General features: G+C 43.0%; 1 protein-coding gene across 2 annotated transcripts; it reads right to left on the bottom strand.

Moving 5' to 3' along the window:
• Positions 1–747: 747 nt before the first annotated feature.
• On the bottom strand, positions 748–20,673 carry LOC127597861 (centrosomal protein of 290 kDa-like). 2 transcript variants are annotated; one of them, XM_052061200.1, is made up of 34 exons: positions 20,242–20,673; positions 19,864–19,941; positions 19,399–19,456; positions 19,274–19,320; positions 19,063–19,197; positions 18,474–18,527; positions 18,135–18,281; positions 17,871–18,053; positions 17,708–17,797; positions 16,915–17,037; positions 16,706–16,829; positions 16,260–16,444; positions 15,989–16,151; positions 15,806–15,906; positions 15,676–15,742; positions 13,683–13,831; positions 12,524–13,591; positions 10,894–12,352; positions 10,105–10,217; positions 9,656–9,829; positions 7,630–7,776; positions 7,276–7,383; positions 6,779–6,978; positions 6,495–6,708; positions 5,982–6,119; positions 5,060–5,272; positions 4,151–4,293; positions 3,955–4,053; positions 3,640–3,742; positions 3,435–3,569; positions 2,122–2,199; positions 1,538–1,599; positions 944–1,029; positions 748–876 (listed from the first exon to the last, which is right to left on the bottom strand). In XM_052061200.1, exons 1-34 carry the CDS (start codon positions 20,344–20,346, stop codon positions 827–829), a joined length of 6,399 nt encoding a protein of 2,132 aa, XP_051917160.1. In that variant the 5' UTR covers positions 20,347–20,673; the 3' UTR covers positions 748–826. The 2 variants fall into 2 exon arrangements, with proteins under 2 accessions (XP_051917160.1, XP_051917161.1); XM_052061201.1 differs by having other exon boundaries at positions 19,864–19,937; positions 20,242–20,356.
• Between the last annotated feature and the right edge of the window lie 765 nt (positions 20,674–21,438).

The raw sequence follows: 21,438 nt of genomic DNA, 5'->3' as shown, positions 1-21,438 counted from the left end.
ATGGTCGACCGCATGGGATGTTACTATTTTTAGCAAGGACAATACCCCTCTCATTACCTGTGCTGTCACAATTTAAGACCTTAAAATAATTCATACAAATTGCCTCATTTAACCCGTTGAGTTACACATAATCCTAATTTCGGTTCAAATTCGCGAAATCAATTGACATACATACGTTTAAAATTAGTTTACTTTGTTAGCATGACGTGTTAGCTGCTATGCTCATCGTTAGCGGGTTTCACAATTGATGTACTAAGTTACTAAATTGTAAATAATTTAAAATTGTACAAAAAATAAAATAAATAAGACGCTTACCTGGCATAATTCTTCTCTTTTCGTTGAAAAGGCGAGTAAGAACGTTCACACACGACGGAGGAGAGGAAAAGGTCCGTCCGAAGTGCAACAAAGCTTGCAGACACCTAGTAGTTAGTTTAGAGCAGCCTTTAGATTGAAAGTGAGCGAGTGGAGCATTTGGTCCTTTTTTGTCATGAAATACACCAAAATGTATAATTGGGGGTGGTGGGTTGGCGACTCAAGTCACTTACTACACATTCCACTCTGGTAGTTAGGTCAGGTATGCTCTGGGTGATCAGATAATGAATGTTGCAATGTGCCTGTTATACGATAAAATATCAAATTTATCATCAACCAATTTCAAATCTACAATGACCTAAAACATTTTTTATTGCACAAACCGTCCAACGTCACAAATGAAGCATGTTTACCATCGTTACAAGAAAACTACAGAGAATTCCCTGTGTTACCATCTTAAAAAATACTTTGAATGGCGAGAAATTATGAATCAATGAAATCCTTCCTGTAACTTTCAAAGTTGCTTGCGAGCCGCCTGCTCGGGACTTCTTGGCTCCTTGGTATCTAAGTGAAAAAAAAGTAAATGCTTAAAAAAATTTTGACTAGAGTTTACCGCGTGCGGGAGTGTCACCTATGTTGCTTGGAGGGATCTCTCCATTTGGATCGCTGGTCTTGCCTGGCTTTTGTTCTCGTGCTGCGTTGTCTTTATTCGGCTTGCTATTGACACAAATGGAAGATGTTTTTTCAGCGATTATTTATGTGTTTTTAAAGTTTCTAAGCCAAGTCTGAATTTAGAGTCTACACACCACTGTTCGAATGCCATTTTTGTATTATGAAAAAAATCGCCAATGATAACTTATAAGCAACAACAACAACAAAAATAAAAAAGATAACGTAACTGTACTGGAAAATCATCATTTTTCAGGAGACCCCAAAACAGCATATTTGCACATCCATTATCATCGCATCATCAAAGAGAGCAATTTTCAACACTTTTCAGTCATTTGTAAAAATATAAGTAATAAATAACAAATGTAAAATAAATGTGTGAATACCGTCCCACCTACACTTACTTCCATACCATTTCGCCTTTTACTGTACATCATGAATATCAATTCACCAAAATGGATGGAAAATGACAAGGTGTGCGTGAACATTTTGAACAGTGAACTTTATATGGGAGTGTAATGACATTCCTCAAAATAAATAAATAAAAAATGCATACTTGACTTCCTCTGTGGCGTCTGTGTCCGCCCCCACGTTGTCAGCAATGTTAAACGTATCTGCCTGAAAATGAAATATTCCAAACGTTGCAGTTACATATATGCTTATATCTTATATTTTATATTGCAATCTGTACTGTGTACAGTTCATTTTTTAAAACATTTATTTTGTGCATGCAAATACTTTGTTTTCTTTTTATACTTTCACCCCTCCAATTTTGCTGCTGTAGATTGTGAATTTCTCCATTGTGAGACAAATAAAGGTTTTCTTCTTATTATTATTATTCTTACTGACTCGCTATTCACCCTTACAGTGGATTTTGGCAAGTGTAGCCTTTCGTCTGAGAGCTTTCACAAAATATGCCATTTATCATTTATGAATGACAGCCACTTTACTTCAATTTTCAAGATCTTACAAGTATTTCACTTGTACCCTGTTAAATGCAGTTGTGTGTGTGTGTGTACATATATTGTTCGTGATTTTTTCTTTACAACTTTCTTTTGGAGATGTGAAGAGAGGCAAGACCACAAGCAACTTCCTCACCGTCCAAATACTTCACCAGTACACAATATCATTTCCACGTACTTTACATGTTTGAGAAAGACTTTCAGCATTGTCATTCTTCAGTGCACTGCACATCTGCTCCAGACTTGCAACTGTACGCTGCGGAAATAAATAGAAACTAGTATGAATTACATCAACGTAAATCATATCGCAATTGCAGTGACTCGACTCAATCACTGAATCAAAGTACATCTTAACTAGAGTGACACATTTCAAATTTTCATTCAAGTGAATCATATTGAACTGCACTGCATGCTAATTGTGAACTGAATCCCATTGACAAGGGAGTGACTCGTATCTCGTATTTAGAGAGAAAAATCGCAACGCATCGTAACTACTGAATCAAAGACTGCAATATTGTAACGGTAATGAATCGTACCAACCTGTAAGTGGGGTGAAACAAATTGGAGGCTAATCGATGTGATTCCAATCGCATTAGAATTAAGAGCATTCTAATTGGAATGACTTGTTTTTGTAGAATTATTGATTTTATGTTCGTGTTGAAGCCTTCTTTTGAAATAATTGTTCCATTGTTTCTTTCATCTGTTTTCATCTTCAAGAGCCTTGCTTTTTTGTTGTTTTTGTCTTTTGTTTCGTCACATGGTGTATGTTTTTTCGTCGTGTGGACCTGATGTGGACTGCTTTCAGCGTTTTTTGGCCACGACATTCGTCAAAGGAGAAGAATCTGTGCTTCTGTGAATCTCGGCAGCACGCCAGTACCAGCACAGATTTTGATTGGGACGAATGTCGGCGCCATTTGACTGTCGGTGCTGGACAGCTCCGGGGGTGCTCGTGCTTATTGTGCCTGTAATGGGCAGCATTTTTCACAGCCCCGTTTTGTTCAGTGGAGATGTCGGTGCTGTTGGACAATCTGCGTTGGTGTGGCTGGATGGACGGCTGCTGAAGTTGAGGATGTGGAGTGAGGAGCGTCGGTGCGGAGCGCCGATGTGTATTTGGAACCGAGTCAGCGCTTGGAATTGAAATGAATTTACATGGCACAGGAGAAGTGAATCAATCTCTTTTTTTCATCAATGGATGCTACAGCTTCTTGTTGACTTTGAAACTTAGCTTGTAGCTGACGTGTGCACATTTTGAGCATGACATCTCTGATCCACTAGTGAAAGGACACTTTGATTCTCTCCTGTTTCATCTCAAACTGCTTTAAACAACAAAGCGTATGAGGGAAAAGTGGTTAGGATTGCACGAGTGGCTGTGTTTTATGTTATGTGTTGTGTTTATTATTTTGCTTTATGTTAACTGTTTGTTAAGCACAGTTGCAGCTGTTGTGAAAGCGCTATACAAATCAGGATGTATTGTATTGTATTGTATTGTACCTTGAATCTCGGCACGTCTATGTTGGCTTGCGCGAGCTGGAGGCGCAGCTCCAGATTCTCAGAGGCTAGCTTGAGGTTCTCTTTCTTGAGGTATCCGTCACTTGGCGAGGGAGCTTCAGAATCTTTCTTTGGCGCCTGAAGCGGACGCAACATCCAAATGGGCCAAGAATCGGGAACAAACTCAAAACTAAACAAACCAACTCACAAGCGGTGATGCCGAAGACTTGTTCGAAATGTGCTCTTCTAAGGATCGCAGTCTCTCCTCCAGGGACTGGTTCTTTTCCTCGGCATTCAATGGCTGTTGTGGCCTGCAAGATTATTAATATTCACCATTTTATTAGTTTGCAAAACAGTCGCGATGCACACTGGTGGAAAACAGTAAAATGTGTGAAATTTGCGAAATGCTTTGCATTGGGTAGAGTAACACCGACTATGAGGGCATATATTATGAGCATTAATATGAATTGATAATATCAACATATATACGTTTTGTTGCTACAACGGACAGACGGATGCATACTTGGCCGGGATCTGCTGAGTCTCCTTCTCTGCTACCCGATCAGCCGTCACTGGCCTTGCCTTGGTCTTCTTCGGTGTTGCGTTCTTTTCTTGCTCCAGCCTGCATAAACACAGTCGACATTGTCAATCAAATCGCTATTGATTGTTTGAATACAAAGCTTTTGTCGTCCGGCTGGTAAACCAGTGGCCACACTGACTTGGCATAGAGGTCCTTTATAGAAATGAGCTGCCTGGTCAGGAAGTAGTTTTGTTGTTCCTTGTCCTTCAGAAGGCGCTTGACCTTATCCAATCTGGACCGCCATTTCTTAGCCTCTTCCCACTGCATTACTTTTTCTTTGCTCTGGAAAAAGTTTTCTGAATGAGCACCATAAAGTTGGAAGTGAAGAATGGTGCAAATTATAAGGGTAGGTTGACGATCAGTATTGGGAACAAGGGTTCTAATAGTTTGGGATTTTTCACTGTAGTTATGACTTTTGTTTTTGAAATTCAGTGAAAATTTCATTGAGTTTGTTTTTATTTTTTTTGCAAATGCTTTTAGTTTTTTATTCGTTTTAGTCTTCGCTTTAATCGTTCATATATATCGAGTAAATGTTGAATGCCGGCGGAAAAAGACATTACTAGGTATTGTGTAAGCTAGTCAACTACAATTTACAAACAACTGAACTTGGTTCTTTTCTAACTACAGATGTATAATACCAAAATTAATTCATTTAAAATGAACCCCAAAAGCTCATATAACAAGATGCAAATGAGGGACCCCTTTGCTATAATTATCATTAGTTTTACAAACGCAAGATGTACATCAGGTAGTTTTCATTTTTTTAACAAGCATTTTCGTTTGTATTTTGTAAACATTTTTTTTCAATTTTAGTTTTCATCAATTACAATAATCTTTGGTTTCGGAATAATTTCAATATGAATCGCATTCCTAATGGAGGGAATCGTATCACCTCATTATTGGAGCGAATGAAATCACAGCAGCTTTATACGTATGGTGAACGTACGGCATCAGTGAATAAAGATACACAATGTGTCACGTCGGCCTTAGTGATGTGTGAGGCACCACCCGAATATCCCGCGACGTTACTGCACACTCCTTAAACAACCTGAACGGGGTCAACGCGGTTCTTGAGTTGCTTCTCCACCACAAGGAACTCTTGTTCTTTCTCCTCCAACTGAGTGCGCAGCGCCTTCTGAACGCTGAGGCTCTTCAGCAGCCTCTTGCTGAGGTTGTCCACCTGAACCTTCAACTTGCTGTCATTCTTTCTGGATGAATCGTTTGCCGCTTCCAGTTGACTGCTCAGCTCCTGCACTTGAGCCTGCGTAGGAGATGAAGGCTCACATCCGACGCTTACTCGATATGGGCCGTTATGTTCTTATGCAATGTGGGGTTTTTTTTCGGTTTTGCATTGACGCTGCGTGTGCATGCCGACTGCACTTTTCACCCACTCACAGATGTAACTGTCTCCAGATTTCAAGGGTAGCTCATGGTCACGGTAATAATACCGCTCGTCCAGTTGTAGGATTTGCGAGATGCATATCTCCAGCATGGGTTAATTAGTTTTTTTATGTTATGTAACAAGGTAAAACATTAAATCTGAAAAGAAAAGTTTGCCTGGTTGATTTTTGTTGCGCTAAAATCAACCCATGAATTGGAAAACAGACAAAAGAAAAAAATACCTGAATCTGAATTATCCCGTATGTAGTAGAAGACCCTTCCTCATCTGAACTCCTAAATTAAAAGTTAATGAGCAGTTATTTCTTCATAATAGTGTGTTTTCACTTATTTCTCGATTGCACTGCATGTATTTTTAAACACACGCTGATAAATTGTATTGTTGATGTATAACATTTTGGGGGGGGGGGGCGCTGAGACGGATTAATTTGATTTCCATTCATTTCATTGGGAAACATTATTTCAGTCGATGAACATTACGGATTACAAACGAGGTCGAGCTTGATGATGAGAATAGTCACAGGCACATTGAAAATGTCCGCAATGGCAAGTTGGTGACATTTGAAGCTCACTTTCAAGTCTTTGGTGTGCTTGTCAACCAACTTCTGAATGTTGAGTTTCTCATCGGTCTGCGCGGTGTTCACCAAGACTCGTTGTTCTGAGGCAGACGCCACTTGGGACCGCATTCCGATTAGAACTTTGCTGAGAGCCTGAGGAAACAAGCATGATGAAAGCGAGTTTCAAATTCAACATCCAATATTTATGACAATAAAGTTCAGGGTCACTTGCGCAAATGTACTGTAGTTGTAACTGAAAAAAAATGAAGCGTGCCAAATTATCGGTTTAATGCCAACAAATGCCATTTCCCCCCAAAATCTTGACTGAAATGTAAAAGGAACTGAACTGTGCATGTCATTTTCTGTGATATGTGATTTTGACAAAAGCAATCCAAGCAGCAGTGGCCTCAATCATCTTATTATTTCCCAATCGGCCCACTGAGCGAAACCATAATTACGATGAGGCCTTAATGAAAATGCATTTGACACGGCTTTTGTAATCAACATGTTGAAAATGAGAATGAGAACCTTGATCTGTTTCTCTTTTTGGACCAGTTGCAGCTTGAGGCTTTCCACCATGTTCTTCAAGGTGTTGCTCGCGGACATAACGCAGGCCTCCTTCTGGCTCTCCAGCTCGTTCTGGAGGGAGTCCACCTCCTTCTTCAGATCTGCAATTTGGCTCCTTTGGTCTTTGGTCTCAAAACTCACATCTTCCAACTCCGCCGCGTGAGACCTCTTCAGCCTTCGTCAAATCAAACAAGTTAGCACATGCGGGCTATTTGCGAGAAGAGAGGAAAAACAACAACAATCACCTGGAGATCTCATCGGCGTGCTTTTTGGCTTGTATTTCCACGGTTGCTTTGTGTCGTTCCGACTCAGCGGTGGCCATCTTCAGCTTCCTGTTAACGGATGCGAGCAACATGTCCTGTTCGGCCACCATCTGCTCCAACTCACTCACGCGGTCCAGATGTTTGGTCGTGGAGGCGCCGATGCTGGGATTCTTCATTGCTTCCTGCGAGAGGGAAGCAAACAAGGAACACTGAAGGGTTCATTTGGATATTCACCACCACCGCCATGACTGGGCTCCCTCAAACACACCTCCACGATATGAGTAGCAACAATTATCATCATGTATTTATGGCCTTTGTTTATTCAGAGTTCCCTAAAAAGGAGTGCCATAGAGTCGAGGATTTTTCCTGTTTGCCTCAGGTGTTGATGTCGAATCCCCACGAATAGCAAAGGTCTACTATAGTTATTTTTGGGATAGTCAGTTATGATGATGTTCAAAAAGTAAGAATCAGTACAGTACCGCTGCTTGCCGTTTGAGACGATCCAGAGCCATGTTGTTGTTGGAGTCCAACTTCTGATACAGCATCTTCATCTCCTCAGCGTGTGTTTTTATCATCTCTTCTTGATCCTGATGACATCAACAATGATAGAACACCATTTGATAAAAAGTGTATTGTTAGCTATGAGGTCCGCTAGCCCGAGGCGGAGTTAGAAAGAGCGTTTAATCTCAGTTGAAATTCATCCAGTGAAGATCTGACACATAATTTGTTGAGTCAAGGTTGTGGAAAACAGTGGAGATTGTGGAGCATAGCAAAGGCTAAGCAAGGAAAAAGCATCAATTAAGTCGGACCGATCCCTTTTGTGTCAAATGTACCTTTCCCACTTGCGTCAGTTGGTTCTGGTACTTTTTAATCACGTCTTCTTTATTGTTGAGTCGACGTTGGAGATCTTTGACGGACTTGTGTGCCAGCTTCAGGGTAGCATGGCTGTTTGCCTCTTCGCTGGACTTGTCTTGTAGTTTCTGGATGGAAAATGTCATTTTTAAGTCAAGTCAAGTCAACAGTATTTATAGAGCACTTTCAAACAGCCATCGCTGCATACAAAGTGCTATACATGGAGCGATTTAACATGCACAATAAACAGTAAGACAAATCGGTAATAAAGGCGCTAGGAAGCACCAAACAGTAAAACCAAGAACAAATCTAAGTCATGCTGAGTCGAATGCCAAAGAATACAAGTGAGTTTTGAGGAGGGCTTTGAAGATGGGCAGCGAGGAGGCTTGCCGAATGTTCAGTGGGAGGTCATTCCAGAGAGAGGGACCAGCAACAGAAAAGGCTCGATCCCCTCTGAGCCTCAGTTTAGTTCTTGGTACTTCTAATAATGTCTGGTCCACAGACCTGAGGCGCCGGACAGGTGTGTATGGGCGGATGAGCTCAGAGAGGTAAGGTGGCGCGAGATTATTCAGAGATTTGAAAACAAAGAGGAGGATCTTGAAAATAACTCTAAAATGAATGGGGAGCCAGTGAAGGGATGCCAGAGTAGGAGTTATGTGCTCCCTCTTACGAGTACCAGTCAAGAGGCGAGCAGTGGCATTCTGGACCAGCTGAAGGCGCTTAACGGAGGACTGTCTGACTCCAAAGTAAAGGGCATTGCAGTAATCAAGCCGGGATGTGACAAAGGCAAGAATTACTGTCTCAAAGTGTTCATATGAGAGGAGAGGTTTTATTTTGGCCAGCTGTCTAAGGTGAAAGAACTTGGATTTAACAACGGCACCAATTTGCCAATCGAGTTTGAAATCACTGTCCAGTTTAAGGCCCTAGTTTGAGACTGTTGATTTAAGATAAGGAGACAGGGGGCCCAAGTCTACAGGATGGAATGTACAAGGGCCACTGGGACCAAACAATATCACCTCTGTCTTCTTTTCGTTGAATTTCAAGACATTTTGTGCCATCCAGGTTTTGATTTCTTCCACACAGGATAGGAGTGGCCTTAATGAGAAGGCGTCTTTCTTGCTCAGTGGGACATAGATCTGGCAGTCATCTGCATAGTAGTGGAAGGGAATACCATGTTTCCTTAAGATGGAACCCAATGGGAGCAGATACAGCGAGAACAGCAGAGGCCCCAGAATTGAGCCCTGTGGAACACCACATGACAGGGGAGCAGTGCGTGACTCAGAGCAGCCAAAGCTGACACAAAAGGTTCTGTCAGCTAGCTAGGACCTAAACCACTCAAGAGCACTGTCGCCAATGCCCACCAAGTTCTGCAAACGAGTCAGCAGAATACTGTGATCTAGATCTAGTTTTCTAGTGAAAACTAGACACTTTTTAATGGTGTATTCACAAATAGGCGGGTCTCTGGATATTCCCTTTTGTGAAATGAACAGGAAAATACTTTCTCATTTACCCATTTCTGAAAATGCATCGTCATGATGTTCTAATTCTGGGAATTGTGTTTTGCCATGTGTCCGCTGCATGCATCACATGCACAAATCTGCACACTAATTGACATGTGCACGAAGTTCTGCCTTTAATAGTGGAAATGTCGATTGTTTTTTTAAGGTCGTCACTCCTAAGACTCCACCCTCGAGGCTATATGTCCAGAAGCCACTTGCCTGGTCGCAACTCGCGAGCTACACTTGTGAGCGTCATACGAATGGAAGACTTTCTTGCTATTTGGCAGATCATTTTATGGGGCATTCTTAATTTAACGGTCATGAAACAAGGCTGTCCCTCCTAACAGTCGAATTTCAACAAGTAATTGCGTGTGTGCGCCAAATCCTGATCTTTGGAAAGCTGGATCTTGGAGAAAAACATTTCACAGACACGTTAAGACACCTGGGAACCATTTTAAAAAGTTGATTCCTGGCAGATACAAATGGGAGCTGGGTGGGAAAGTTGTACCTCTTCCAAACATCTGCAGGTTTCCTTCATCTCTTGAAGCCTCTGCTCCTGATTGTCAAACTTCCTCCTGGTCCTCCTGCTCTCCTGTTCGGCCTTCGTCCTCTCCTGAATAGCCTTCAAATGCTCCTCTTGGAGGCTCGCCACCATGTCGCTGGCAAAGACCTTCAGGTTATGCTAATAAGGAATAGGAGGTGGTCAAAATCATGGGTTATAATAACTCAAACGATTATGGGTCATTTCATGTTTAGCTAGCGGCTTTCACTAACAACATGGCTAGTTTACAAAAGCAGCGCATGTTGCCAAGTTAGCAACTGGTAGGGGGAAATCATTTATCAAAGCTTGTATGGTATCATGAGAGACTAAGCAAATTCCTCCCAAATTAAGTTTTTTTTTAGATGGAGGGGGAGATTTACACCATATTGCCAGCTCCATGCCATGTTGGTGCTTACATTGGTCAGCCTTGTCAGACTGGGGATGCTCGTGGTGTCTTTAGTCTTCAAGGCCTGGAGGACGTCTTTAAGTGCGGCCTCCAGGTCACCTTTCTCTTTGGAGAGCTGCTCCACTTTTAGGCAACACACACAGGAGAAGACCACATGAGTGGAAAAAAAAGAGCGCATAGACACCCACAAAGACTTTCATGTATAGTATAGTATATATTGTAAGAAAGCGTCTGGGCAGATATCATAAAGCTGTTGCTGATGTAAATTCTCTGTGGGCCGGAGTAACTAACAAAACAGGCCATATGTGGCCCATGGACCACATTTTGCGAACCCTCGTATACATGCAATTATGAACAAACAAACGGTCCACTGATAATAAAATTGTCAAAAAGGTAATAAGACGGCACAGTGATTGACTGGTTAGCATGACCGTCTCACAGTACAGAGGTGCAGGGTTTGATTCCAGGCTCTGCCTTTCCTGTGTGGAGTTTCCATGTTCTGCCCGTGCCTCCGGGGGTTTTGTCTGGGTCCTCTGGTTTCCTCCCGCATTCCAAAAACATACATGGTACGTTGTAAATTGTTTCTAGGTGTTTGTCTATATGTGCCCTGCAATTGGCTGGCAACTGGTTCAGTGTGTCCCCTGCAGACTGCACAAAGACAGCTGCGATAGGCTTGAGCATGCCCGCGACCCTCGCGAGGATAAAAGCGGTTCAGGTAATGAATGGGTGGATATAAAAAGGCAATATTAATAAAGGTTTGGCAAAAGGAACCAAAATGGAGTATAACAACTGTAATTACGTTTAAACTGGAACTGACGCTTGTAGAGTTCTGCCTCCCTCTTTGACATGGTCACCGCTTCTTCCCAAACTTGAGATTTGTTGAGTTCTGCCTCCCTCTTTGACATGGCCACTGCTTCTTCCCAAACTTGAGATTTGTTGAGTTCTGCCTCCCTCTTTGACAGGGCCACTGCTTCTTCCCAAACTTGAGATTTGTTGAGTTCTGCCTCCCTCTTTGACAGGGTCGCCGCTTCTTCCCAAACTTGAGATTTGTTGAGTTCTGCCTCCCTCTTTGACAGGGTCGCCGCTTCTTCCCAAACTTGAGATTTGTTGAGTTCTGCCTCCCTCTTTGACATGGCCACTGCTTCTTCCCAAACTTGAGATTTGTTGAGTTCTGCCTCCCTCTTTGACAGGGTCGCCGCTTCTTCCCAAACTTGAGATTTGTTGAGTTCTGCCTCCCTCTTTGACAGGGTCGCCGCTTCTTCCCAAACTTGAGATTTGTTGAGTTCTGCCTCCCTCTTTGACATGGCCACTGCTTCTTCCCTAACTTGAGATTTGTTGCGTTCTGCCTCCCTCTTTGACATGGCCACTGCTTCTTCCCAAACTTGAGATTTGTTGCGTTCTGCCTCCCTCTTTGACAGGGTCGCCGCTTCTTCCCTAACTTGAGATTTGTTGAGTTCTGCCTCCCTCTTTGACATGGTCACTGCTTCTTCCCAAACTTGAGATTTGTTGCGTTCTGCCTCCCTCTTTGACATGGTCGCCGCTTCTTCCCTAACTTGAGATTTGTTGAGTTCTGCCTCCCTCTTTGACATGGCCACTGCTTCTTCCCAAACTTGAGATTTGTTGAGTTCTGCCTCCCTCTTTGACAGGGTCGCCGCTTCTTCCCTAACTTGAGATTTGTTGAGTTCTGCCTCCCTCTTTGACATGGTCACTGCTTCTTCCCAAACTTGAGATTTGTTGCGTTCTGCCTCCCTCTTTGACATGGTCGCCGCTTCTTCCCTAACTTGAGATTTGTTGAGTTCTGCCTCCCTCTTTGACATGGCCACTGCTTCTTCCCTAACTTGAGATTTGTTGCGTTCTGCCTCCCTCTTTGACATGGCCACTGCTTCTTCCCAAACTTGAGATTTGTTGCGTTCTGCCTCCCTCTTTGACATGGTCGCCGCTTCTTCCCTAACTTGAGATTTGTTGAGTTCTGCCTCCCTCTTTGACATGGCCACTGCTTCTTCCCTAACTTGAGATTTGTTGCGTTCTGCCTCCCTCTTTGACATGGCCACTGCTTCTTCCCAAACTTGAGATTTGTTGCGTTCTGCCTCCCTCTTTGACATGGTCGCCGCTTCTTCCCTAACTTGAGATTTGTTGAGTTCTGCCTCCCTCTTTGACATGGTCACTGCTTCTTCCCAAACTTGAGATTTGTTGCGTTCTGCCTCCCTCTTTGACGTGGTCGCCGCTTCTTCCCTAACTTGAGATTTGTTGCGTTCTGCCTCCCTCTTTGACATGGCCACTGCTTCTTCCCAAACTTGAGATTTGTTGCGTTCTGCCTCCCTCTTTGACATGGTCGCCGCTTCTTCCCTAACTTGAGATTTGTTGAGTTCTGCCTCCCTCTTTGACGTGGTCGCTGCTTCTTCCCAAACTTGAGATTTGTTGCGTTCTGCCTCCCTCTTTGACAGGGTCGCCGCTTCTTCCCTAACTTGAGATTTGTTGAGTTCTGCCTCCCTCTTTGACGTGGTCGCTGCTTCTTCCCAAACTTGAGATTGGTTGCGTTCTGCCTCCCTCTTTGACAGGGTCGTCGCTTCTTCCCTAACATGAGATTTGTTGATTTCTGCCTCCCTCTTTGACATGGCCACTGCTTCTTCCCAAACTTGAGATTTGTTGCGTTCTGCCTCCCTCTTTGACATGGCCACTGCTTCTTCCCTAACTTGAGATTTGTTGCGTTCTGCCTCCCTCTTTGACATGGCCACTGCTTCTTCCCAAACTTGAGATTTGTTGAGTTCTGCCTCCCTCTTTGACATGGCCACTGCTTCTTCCCTAACTTGAGATTTGTTGCGTTCTGCCTCCCTCTTTGACATGGCCACTGCTTCTTCCCAAACTTGAGATTTGTTGCGTTCTGCCTCCCTCTTTGACATGGCCACTGCTTCTTCCCTAACTTGAGATTTGTTGAGTTCTGCCTCCCTCTTTGACGTGGCCACTGCTTCTTCCCAAACTTGAGATTTGTTGCGTTCTGCCTCCCTCTTTGACGTGGTCACTGCTTCTTCCCTAACTTGAGATTTGTTGCGTTCTGCCTCCCTCTTTGACGTGGCCACTGCTTCTTCCCAAACTTGAGATTTGTTGCGTTCTGCCTCCCTCTTTGACGTGGTCACTGCTTCTTCCCTAACTTGAGATTTGTTGCGTTCTGCCTCCCTCTTTGACATGGCCACTGCTTCTTCCCAAACTTGAGATTTGTTGCGTTCTGCCTCCCTCTTTGACATGGCCACTGCTTCTTCCCAAACTTGAGATTTGTTGCGTTCTGCCTCCCTCTTTGACATGGCCACTGCTTCTTCCCAAACTTGAGATTTGTTGCGTTCTGCCTCCCTCTTTGACATGGCCACTGCTTCTTCCCTAACTTGAGATTTGTTGCGTTCTGCCTCCCTCTTTGACAGGGTTGTCGCTTCTTCCCTAACTTGAGATCTGTTGAGTTCTCCCTCCCTCTTTGACATGGTCACCGCTTCTTCCCGAACTTCAACCTGAAAACAGAACGTCATGCCTTGTTTTTTGTTGTTGTTGTTGTTTGTTTGTTTTTTTAATGGAACACAATTTTTCTTTCCAAGTGCCAACCTTCTGACACAATTTGTCTTTCAAAATGTCAAACATAGGTTGGGGCTCTTCAATCATGGGTGTGGTGATGTTTTGCGTCGGAGTTGGGAGCCATTTTACAGTGTGGATGAATTCGTCATCGTCCTCCCCCCACTTGGATGGTGGCAGCCCTGAGAAGAGACAAATACAGGTCAAGACTGAAGACAAAAACTAAACAAAGCGCTAAAACGTTTTAAAAATTGGATCAAAATCCCTACAAATTGTTCTTTTCTGAAACACCACTCCCTAATGGCCTTAAAATGTCCACCTTGAACCAAAATAGCTACCCCAGCGCATTTACTGTGCACTTTTTTTTTTGTTTGAAGACTCATCCCTTCTCCATGGAGCAATGACTTTGAAAGTTGCAAGTATCGAAATGAGATGAGCCCCAAGTTGTCAAAGTATGTGACCATGTGGTGGTTTTCTATGCAATATCTGCCTGGTGAGCCTCTTGTGCATTTTCACTAGCTTTATTGGAGTTAAAGATCATTTATTACCATTTTTTAGGGGAATGAATTTGCCTTAAAAAAGTTATTTGTCAAGTCAACAGTATTTACAGAGCACTTTCAAACAGCCATCGCTGCATACAAAGTGCTGTACATGGAGCGATTTAACATACACAATGAACAGTAAGACGAATCGGTAATAAAGGCAGTAGAAAGCACCAAGCAGTAAAATCAAGAACAAATCTAAGTCATGCTGAGTCGAACGCCAAAGAATACAAGTGAGTTTTGAGGAGGGCTTTGAAGATGGGCAGCGAGGAGGCTTGCCGAATGTTCAGTGGGAGGTCATTCCAGAGAGAGGGACCAGCAACAGAAAAGGCTCGATCCCCTTCTGAGCCTCAGTTTAGTTCTTGGTACTTCTAAAAAGTCCGGTCTACAGACCTGAGGCGCCGGGCAGGTCTGTAGGGGCGGATGAGCTCAGAGAGGTAAGGTGGCGCGAGATTATTCAGAGATTTGAAAACAAAGAGGAGGATCTTGAAAATAACTCTAAAATGAATGGGGAGCCAGTGAAGGGATGCCAGAGTAGGAGTTATATGCTCCCTCTTACGAGTACCAGTCAAGAGGCGAGCAGTGGCATTCTGGACCAGCTGAAGGCGCTTAATGGAGGACTGGCTGACTCCAAAGTACAGGGCATTGCAGTAATCCAGCCGGGATGTGACAAAGCCATGAATTACTGTCTCAAAGTGTTCATGTGAGAGGAGAGGTTTTATTTTGGCCATCTGTCTAAGGTAAAAGAAACTTGATTTAACAACGGCACCAATTTGCCGATCGCGTTTGAAATCACTGTCCAGTTTAAGGCCCAAGTTTGAGACCGTTGATTTCAGATAAGGAGACAGGGGGCCCAAGTCTACAGGATGGAATGTACAAGGGCCACTGGGACCAAACAATATCACGTCTGACTTCTTTTCGTTGAATTTCAAGACATTTTGTGCCATCCAGGTTTTGATTTCTTCCACACAGGATAGGAGTGGCCTTAATGAGAAGGCGTCTTTCTTGCTCAGTGGGACATAGATCTGGCAGTCATCTGCATAGCAGTCGAAGGGAATACCATGTTTCCTTAAGATGGAACCCAATGGGAGCAGATACAGCGAGAACAGCAGAGGCCCCAGAATTGAGCCCTGTGGAACACCACATGACAGGGGAGCAGTGCGTGACTCAGAGCAGCCAAGGCTGACACAAAAGGTCCTGTCAGCTAGATAGGACCTAAACCACTCAAGAGCACTGCCGTATTTGTGATTGGGTGAACCCGTAACTTAAAAGGTTTATGCTGAGTAGGGGTGCTGATGTTTTTGTTAGCAACAGAATTCAAAGGGGCTCAGTTGAAGGCTTTCATGTACGTGTGTGAACAAGAACATCTATGAAATGAGATCATGACCGATTAGCACTTTTGAATAGGACATTTTGAGGGAGGCGCTTATTTGGTTTAAGTGGAGGACAAACCAAGCACCTGAGGAACAAGTGGATAGTTCAACCTTTTTGTTTGGCGAGGTGTCGAACTTGTTTCTTCATCACTAGTCGTTCCTCTTCAAGACGTTCAATCTGAACAGGAAGTGAGCGTAAACGGAAAGAAAATAGCTGTTACGAACTTTGGCTTGTACTGACCTCTTTCGTCAGGACTTCATTTTCGGCTTTGTACTGCCGTTGTTTAAGACCTCTGGCTCGCCTGAACTCGCTAAGGTCGATCTGCTGGCTGGGTTCATAGCCTTTGAAAAGAAACCAAAGAGAGACAAGAGAGTTGCGGAATTGTTGTCGTAATGTGATTTAATTTATTTTTTTAAACATCACCGAGTCTTTCCCGGAAGTCCTCATTTTCCTCTATGAGCTGGTTGATTGTTATGTACACTTGGTTGTTCTCTTTGGTCACGGCCTCTAACTCCAACTCTCCCCTTCGGATTTGAATTTTACACTCATTAATCTCGTTGATGGCTTCTTCCAGGCCGTAAATGCCCTGGAATACAAAGAAAGTGCCCTCCATCATGAAACTCTGAAAGGATTGGACACGCAGCGACACCGATGGCATCGCATGCGTGTCTTTGGTGTGCCGTCGTCCACTTACACGCTCATACGCTTTCAGGCGCTTGGAGACCTCGATGAGCTCCCGATCTTTTTCCTCTGCGTGATCTTCCGCTTGTTTCAAAGCCTCCTCCGCTTCTGTTGCTCTCATCTCGGCAGCGTCCCACTTGGACAAAAGCTCCTCCGTCTTTCTCTCCTGGACCAGTGCTTGAGTGTCCATAAATGCACCTATAAATTGTATTGCATTGTATATTTTCCAGTGAATCGGTAATCTGTATTTTTGTTTTCCAAAAGTCAGCAACAGACGCAAAAAAATCCGTCAAGCCCTGGTTTTTTAGTCCAATAAGCAGTTCAGGATAAAACGGACAAACTGTGGTATGTGCTCATCACGTGTTCATTGAGCAGACTTTTCATACAGCACCAAATCCATTTTAGAACCAATTTTTATCACGGCTGGCTTTGTCGTGTTCAGAAACTCGAATCACTCACTTCCGCCTCCCTTTTTGGGCAACTTCAGACTTTCCATGAAGAGTGTCTGTATCTTCATTTCGTCTGTGTACTGCTCCACTTGCTCCCTCAGCGTCTTAATCTGATTATCTCGCTCCTCTAAAGCCTGCCGAGCATTTGTTCGTCGATATTTTTCTTCATCAGGGGCATGTTCAGGAGAGGACGCCAGAGTAAAACAGTGGCTACCATACCTGCTCCAAGGCAAGACTGTTGTTTCTGTCCACGTCCAGCTGGGCTAGGCGCAACTTCTGTTGAAGGTCACGGATCATCTGCTGGTGCAACATAATGTCCTCATCCTTTTCCGACAGCACTTTCTGTGAATAAATATGAAATCATCGAGGTTCCGCAGCAGCAATGCGGGTTCACACATCTGATTACCCGTGAAGACAAAGACATTTGCAACTCGTTCAGCAACCGAATGGATTTCTTCTGCCCTCGTGGAGTTTACTTGTTGTTCTTTTTTTTTTTTAACTGGCAGTCAAGTCAAAAAGGTTCTTTGCAATGATATGTGGCCTCATGAATGTAAATGTTGTATTCTGATTGATTATTTGTGTTCATGGAATAAGAACTAAGAAGATGAATCCACCCGTTTCGGATTGCTTGATAAAATGGCGGCTTCAAACCGAAATGGCTGACTCATCGTGTCTCTGTAGGCTTGGCTTCTTTAAACTTTTTGTCGGTCGACGCATGACAGACCTGACGACCAAATTTCATGTTGTCAAATTAAATTGGAGTTAAGGGTTGAATTTGAAATAAATCTTCGGGGGCACAACCGAACCAATTGCAAGTACGGTAGCTTATTTTTTAAGGGCCACCGAAAACAAACGAAATGATCAAAAAACTAACTCAAAAAACTCACTTCACACTAAAATGGTAAATATCTGTTTCTGTTACATGACTTCTTGACACTTTTATGTGGGCCTGCCAGCGTTCATGTTACGAACTGAAACAAGCTTCAGGGACACAAAGAAGTGAACCACCAACCTTCCATTCCTCAACTTTAGCATCCACTTCTACCAAAATGGGGTCGTCCTCTTCCGCCATGTCAGTAATCTTCTGCGTCAGCTCCCTGACCTACACAGGAAGCACATGTCAGCAACATTGAAAACGTGGATGAAAAAGTGTGTCTTTTGAGGACGCCTTTGACCTGCAGCTCGGCGCGATCCCTCTCTTTCCGCAGCTGGTCGGTCTCAGAGTCGCACTGGTGGACGGCCATCTTGATCTGGTTGTACTCATCACTCATCTTCTCCATCTCCTTGGTGGATTCCATCACACATTTCTGCATGCGTAGGTTGTCCGCTTTCAGTCGCAAGATTTCTTCCTCCGCTTGCTAAAAAAAATAAAATAAAATAAGATAAATAAAATGAACACCAAAACACCGATGTAAAGACATAGGTGGTGAGTCGGGTACCTGAAGTTCGTCCATGCATTGGGAGAGCTGTCGGTTGGCCAAGATGAGCTTCTGCTGAGTCTCTGCGGTCTCCTCTTTGGACACATCCGACTCCTTAAGCGCCAACTCGCCATGATAAAAGTCGACGTCCTGCTGGAGCTGCGTGTTCTGACCCAAGACGCGTTTACTTTTAGATGACCATGTGGCTAACAAGACTTTGGATTCAAACTCCAACAGGATGTTTTTTTTCTAGATGTATTCTTTGATCAATCCGCCAACTCAATTCCATTTCATGCTTGTGTTTCCTTTTCAGCACCAAACGAGCAGTGTGATTGGTCAGCCAAATGCCATATGCTGTACCTCTCTTTTCAACATCTTCAGGTCTTCCTCTGCAGACTCCGCTTGCAAAAATAGCTATGAAAGATATGAAGGGAAAATGGCATTTATTTATTTTTTTTATACTTTATGATGAAGTTGGAATAATTATTTCGCTTTATATTGTTTCCTATTGTGGGGGAAATAACAGGCAGCCCATAGTTACTGTTCTGTAAATTAATGAAACATTAAAACAGTATTTAAACCTTTTAATTATTCAGCTAAGGCAATTGATTACAGATTCTCATTTGCAATGCAAATCTGGCAACAGACAGCAGAGTAAAACAAATCTGGACCATTGAACCCTTGAAAGATTGAGTAAGACACTGGAACGTGTCTTTGTTATTTGGACCATTTTTCATTTTCTACAAATAAATGCTCGAAATCACAATTTGAGAAATCACATATGAGCAACATGTAATTCATGTCATCAGTTAATAGAATAAAACAGAAAGCTCCCCTTTTATAACCGACGTATAAATAGCAAGATCAGGGACAATGATGATTGTGCAGTGATCCCTTCATTTTGTCCAGAGCTGTAAACGATCGAATGTTTCTAACAAGATGTTCATACCTTCTCCGAGGTCTTCTTCTCTCTTTTTATTTCTTTCTTCAGCTGGTTGACCATCTCCTCCTTGTGCCTCAGCTGACCCTTCAGCTGCTGGATTTCATTCCTCAGAAAGCGGTTTTCTGGACCAGTGCCTGCATACTGAGGAGTAGTTAAGAGTGCCAACATATGAATTGATATTCCACCAACGAGATATGAGCGTCCTTACGGGACTCACCGTTAGTTCTTCCTCCAGTCTGGACACCTTGATGAGAAGCGTGTTCTCTGCACAGCACAGAGAATCATTGGAACCCATGTCAACATGGCACGTTATTTCGAAAACCGTTGAGCATGCGTACAAACCATTTTTCTCTTGTTCTTCAACTAACCGTTCGGCCAAAGTCGCTTCCTGATGTTTCATCTGAGGAGACAAGGTCGCAATTACCACAGGTGGGTATTTTCAATCCGTCAGTGAGCCGCCGTCAGCGTTTCGGGCCGGCCCAGTCCGTCCGAGTCGACGGCGAAAGTCAAAGGGTGTTACTTCACATGCAGCCAAACATAACACAATAAGTACACGTGCAGTACCTGCTGTTGGCCACAACTCACACTCACAGATTTACATGTAAACTTGACAGCGTTACATGCCACAGCCCCAGGCCCCGCCTCTTAAAGGACACACACACACACCTTTTAAACGCATCCTTTTCCCAGCTATTTAAGGTGAGACAACAAGGCCTGGCGAATATCGGAGCAGAGTAACTCCAAGTATTTTAATGAAGTGTGAATGAGGTGCAGATGCAACAGATGAGAACACAAGAGGTGGAGCACCTTGAGCAAGGCCTGAAACACTCGCAGTATGTGGACGACGTCCTCCTGAGCTCGCCGCTCCATCTCCCACTCTTCTGCCTCCAACACAAACACATCACAGAGGCCAAAATAAGCAACACGTAACCGTTCAAATGATTCATTTAAACTTTGGAATGTTTTTTAATGTCATGCCATGTCCAAAAAATATCAGTTGAGAATATAGATGATGTGCAGGTAATGTTGACCATTAAGCAAGTTGCGCTGCCAATAATCAGCAAGCAAGTAGTACCTATGTTGTCCCGTAACATCAGCTCACAGCAGCATCCACCTTGAAATAATCGCAAACACGTGCAGAATCGCAAATTCACGTGACACCGAAGCGAGTCTCCATATGGTTACCGAGGTGAGAAGGTCGATGAAGCTGTCCAGTTCATCCTTGTAACGCTCATGGAGGGTCGCCGGGTCCAGCTTCTTCACATCATCCCACTCCACAGCAGCAGGCATTTTGAGCTCTGAAATGTCCAAAACCACCAATAAAAAGGAATAAATGAAAATAAACTGTTTTGAGTTTCTTACTTTTCTATTCTATTATTATTCTGTTCCATCTAGTTCTGCTCATAACTTTGAACTCACACGATATACATTAACAATACATTCCACTCCCTATGTTCTTGTGGCTTTGCCTTTATGACATCATGTAGACCAGGTTAGTAATATGGATGTCCTTCCTATGAAATATAAAAATGTCTCAACATTAATGGTGTAGTGGTACCTTGACTTTTAAGTGTTCCAAGCTTGTCTTCATGAAAGGCATATTAAATGTATATACAGATAGATGTTTTTTTTAAACTCAATAAATTATCACAAATACAGAAAAAAACGTTTTTATCATCCCTATTTCCAAGCTAATACTGTTCGCATTGCAGCATTATTCTTAAATGAGCAACAGGAACTCACACTAGGTACTTTTACAGCAGCCATTACTTTTTAAATCATTCATGTGTCAATTGTAGGTGTATTGTAATTAGTATTATAGATTAAAACAATAGCTGACTTGTAATGAAGGTCTAATAATATCCAAAGACGGGGGGAAAATGAATATATATTTTCATATTGTAGAGTTCTTGAACCTGATCTGAATCGATGTTCAGTCTCTAAGAATCTAAGGGCTGATTGGTCATTTCCATTTATAGAGCCAATCACAGGTGGTCATACTAAAACGTCACGTTTACTCTTTATTTAGCTTAGCCGCTTAACCTGGCCCAGAAATTGACAAAACTACAAATTTCAATTCACATAAATTTTAGATATTACTCAAACAGGCATTCTCATTAAATGCTTTTGAAAACTGTTATTTATTCTTTTCTGTATTGCATAAAGTTACAACAATTTGTGAACTTATCAAACCAATGCGATACACGTTAACCTCATCTGTGTCAAAATAGCAAGCCATGCTTACATAACCATAAAACATCTTTTCCTCACCAGGCTCAAGGGAGTCGCTCCAAACTGACCTTCGACAAGAGATTAACAGTGTTTTACAACGTACCAATTCTGCCAAATACAGTTCTAATTTATCTGCAGATTGATAGAATT

The sequence above is a fragment of the Hippocampus zosterae genome, chromosome 3 (genome assembly GCF_025434085.1).
Source record: "Hippocampus zosterae strain Florida chromosome 3, ASM2543408v3, whole genome shotgun sequence".
In the NCBI taxonomy this organism is placed as follows: domain Eukaryota; kingdom Metazoa; phylum Chordata; class Actinopteri; order Syngnathiformes; family Syngnathidae; genus Hippocampus; species Hippocampus zosterae.
This window is presented reverse-complemented; position numbering and strand designations above follow the sequence as displayed.

Excerpts from the sequence above, each read along its gene's own strand:
- LOC127597861 (XM_052061200.1), bottom strand. The coding sequence starts at position 20,346 with ATGCCTGCTGCTGTGGAGTGGGATGATGTGAAGAAGCTGGACCCGGCG. Across the intron at positions 16,830-16,914 it reads ACAGTCTTGCCTTGGAGCAG|GCTTTAGAGGAGCGAGATAA; the intron begins GTATGGTAGCCA and ends AATGCTCGGCAG. Across the intron at positions 3,743-3,954 it reads ACTCAGCAGATCCCGGCCAA|GCCACAACAGCCATTGAATG; the intron begins GTATGCATCCGT and ends ATAATCTTGCAG.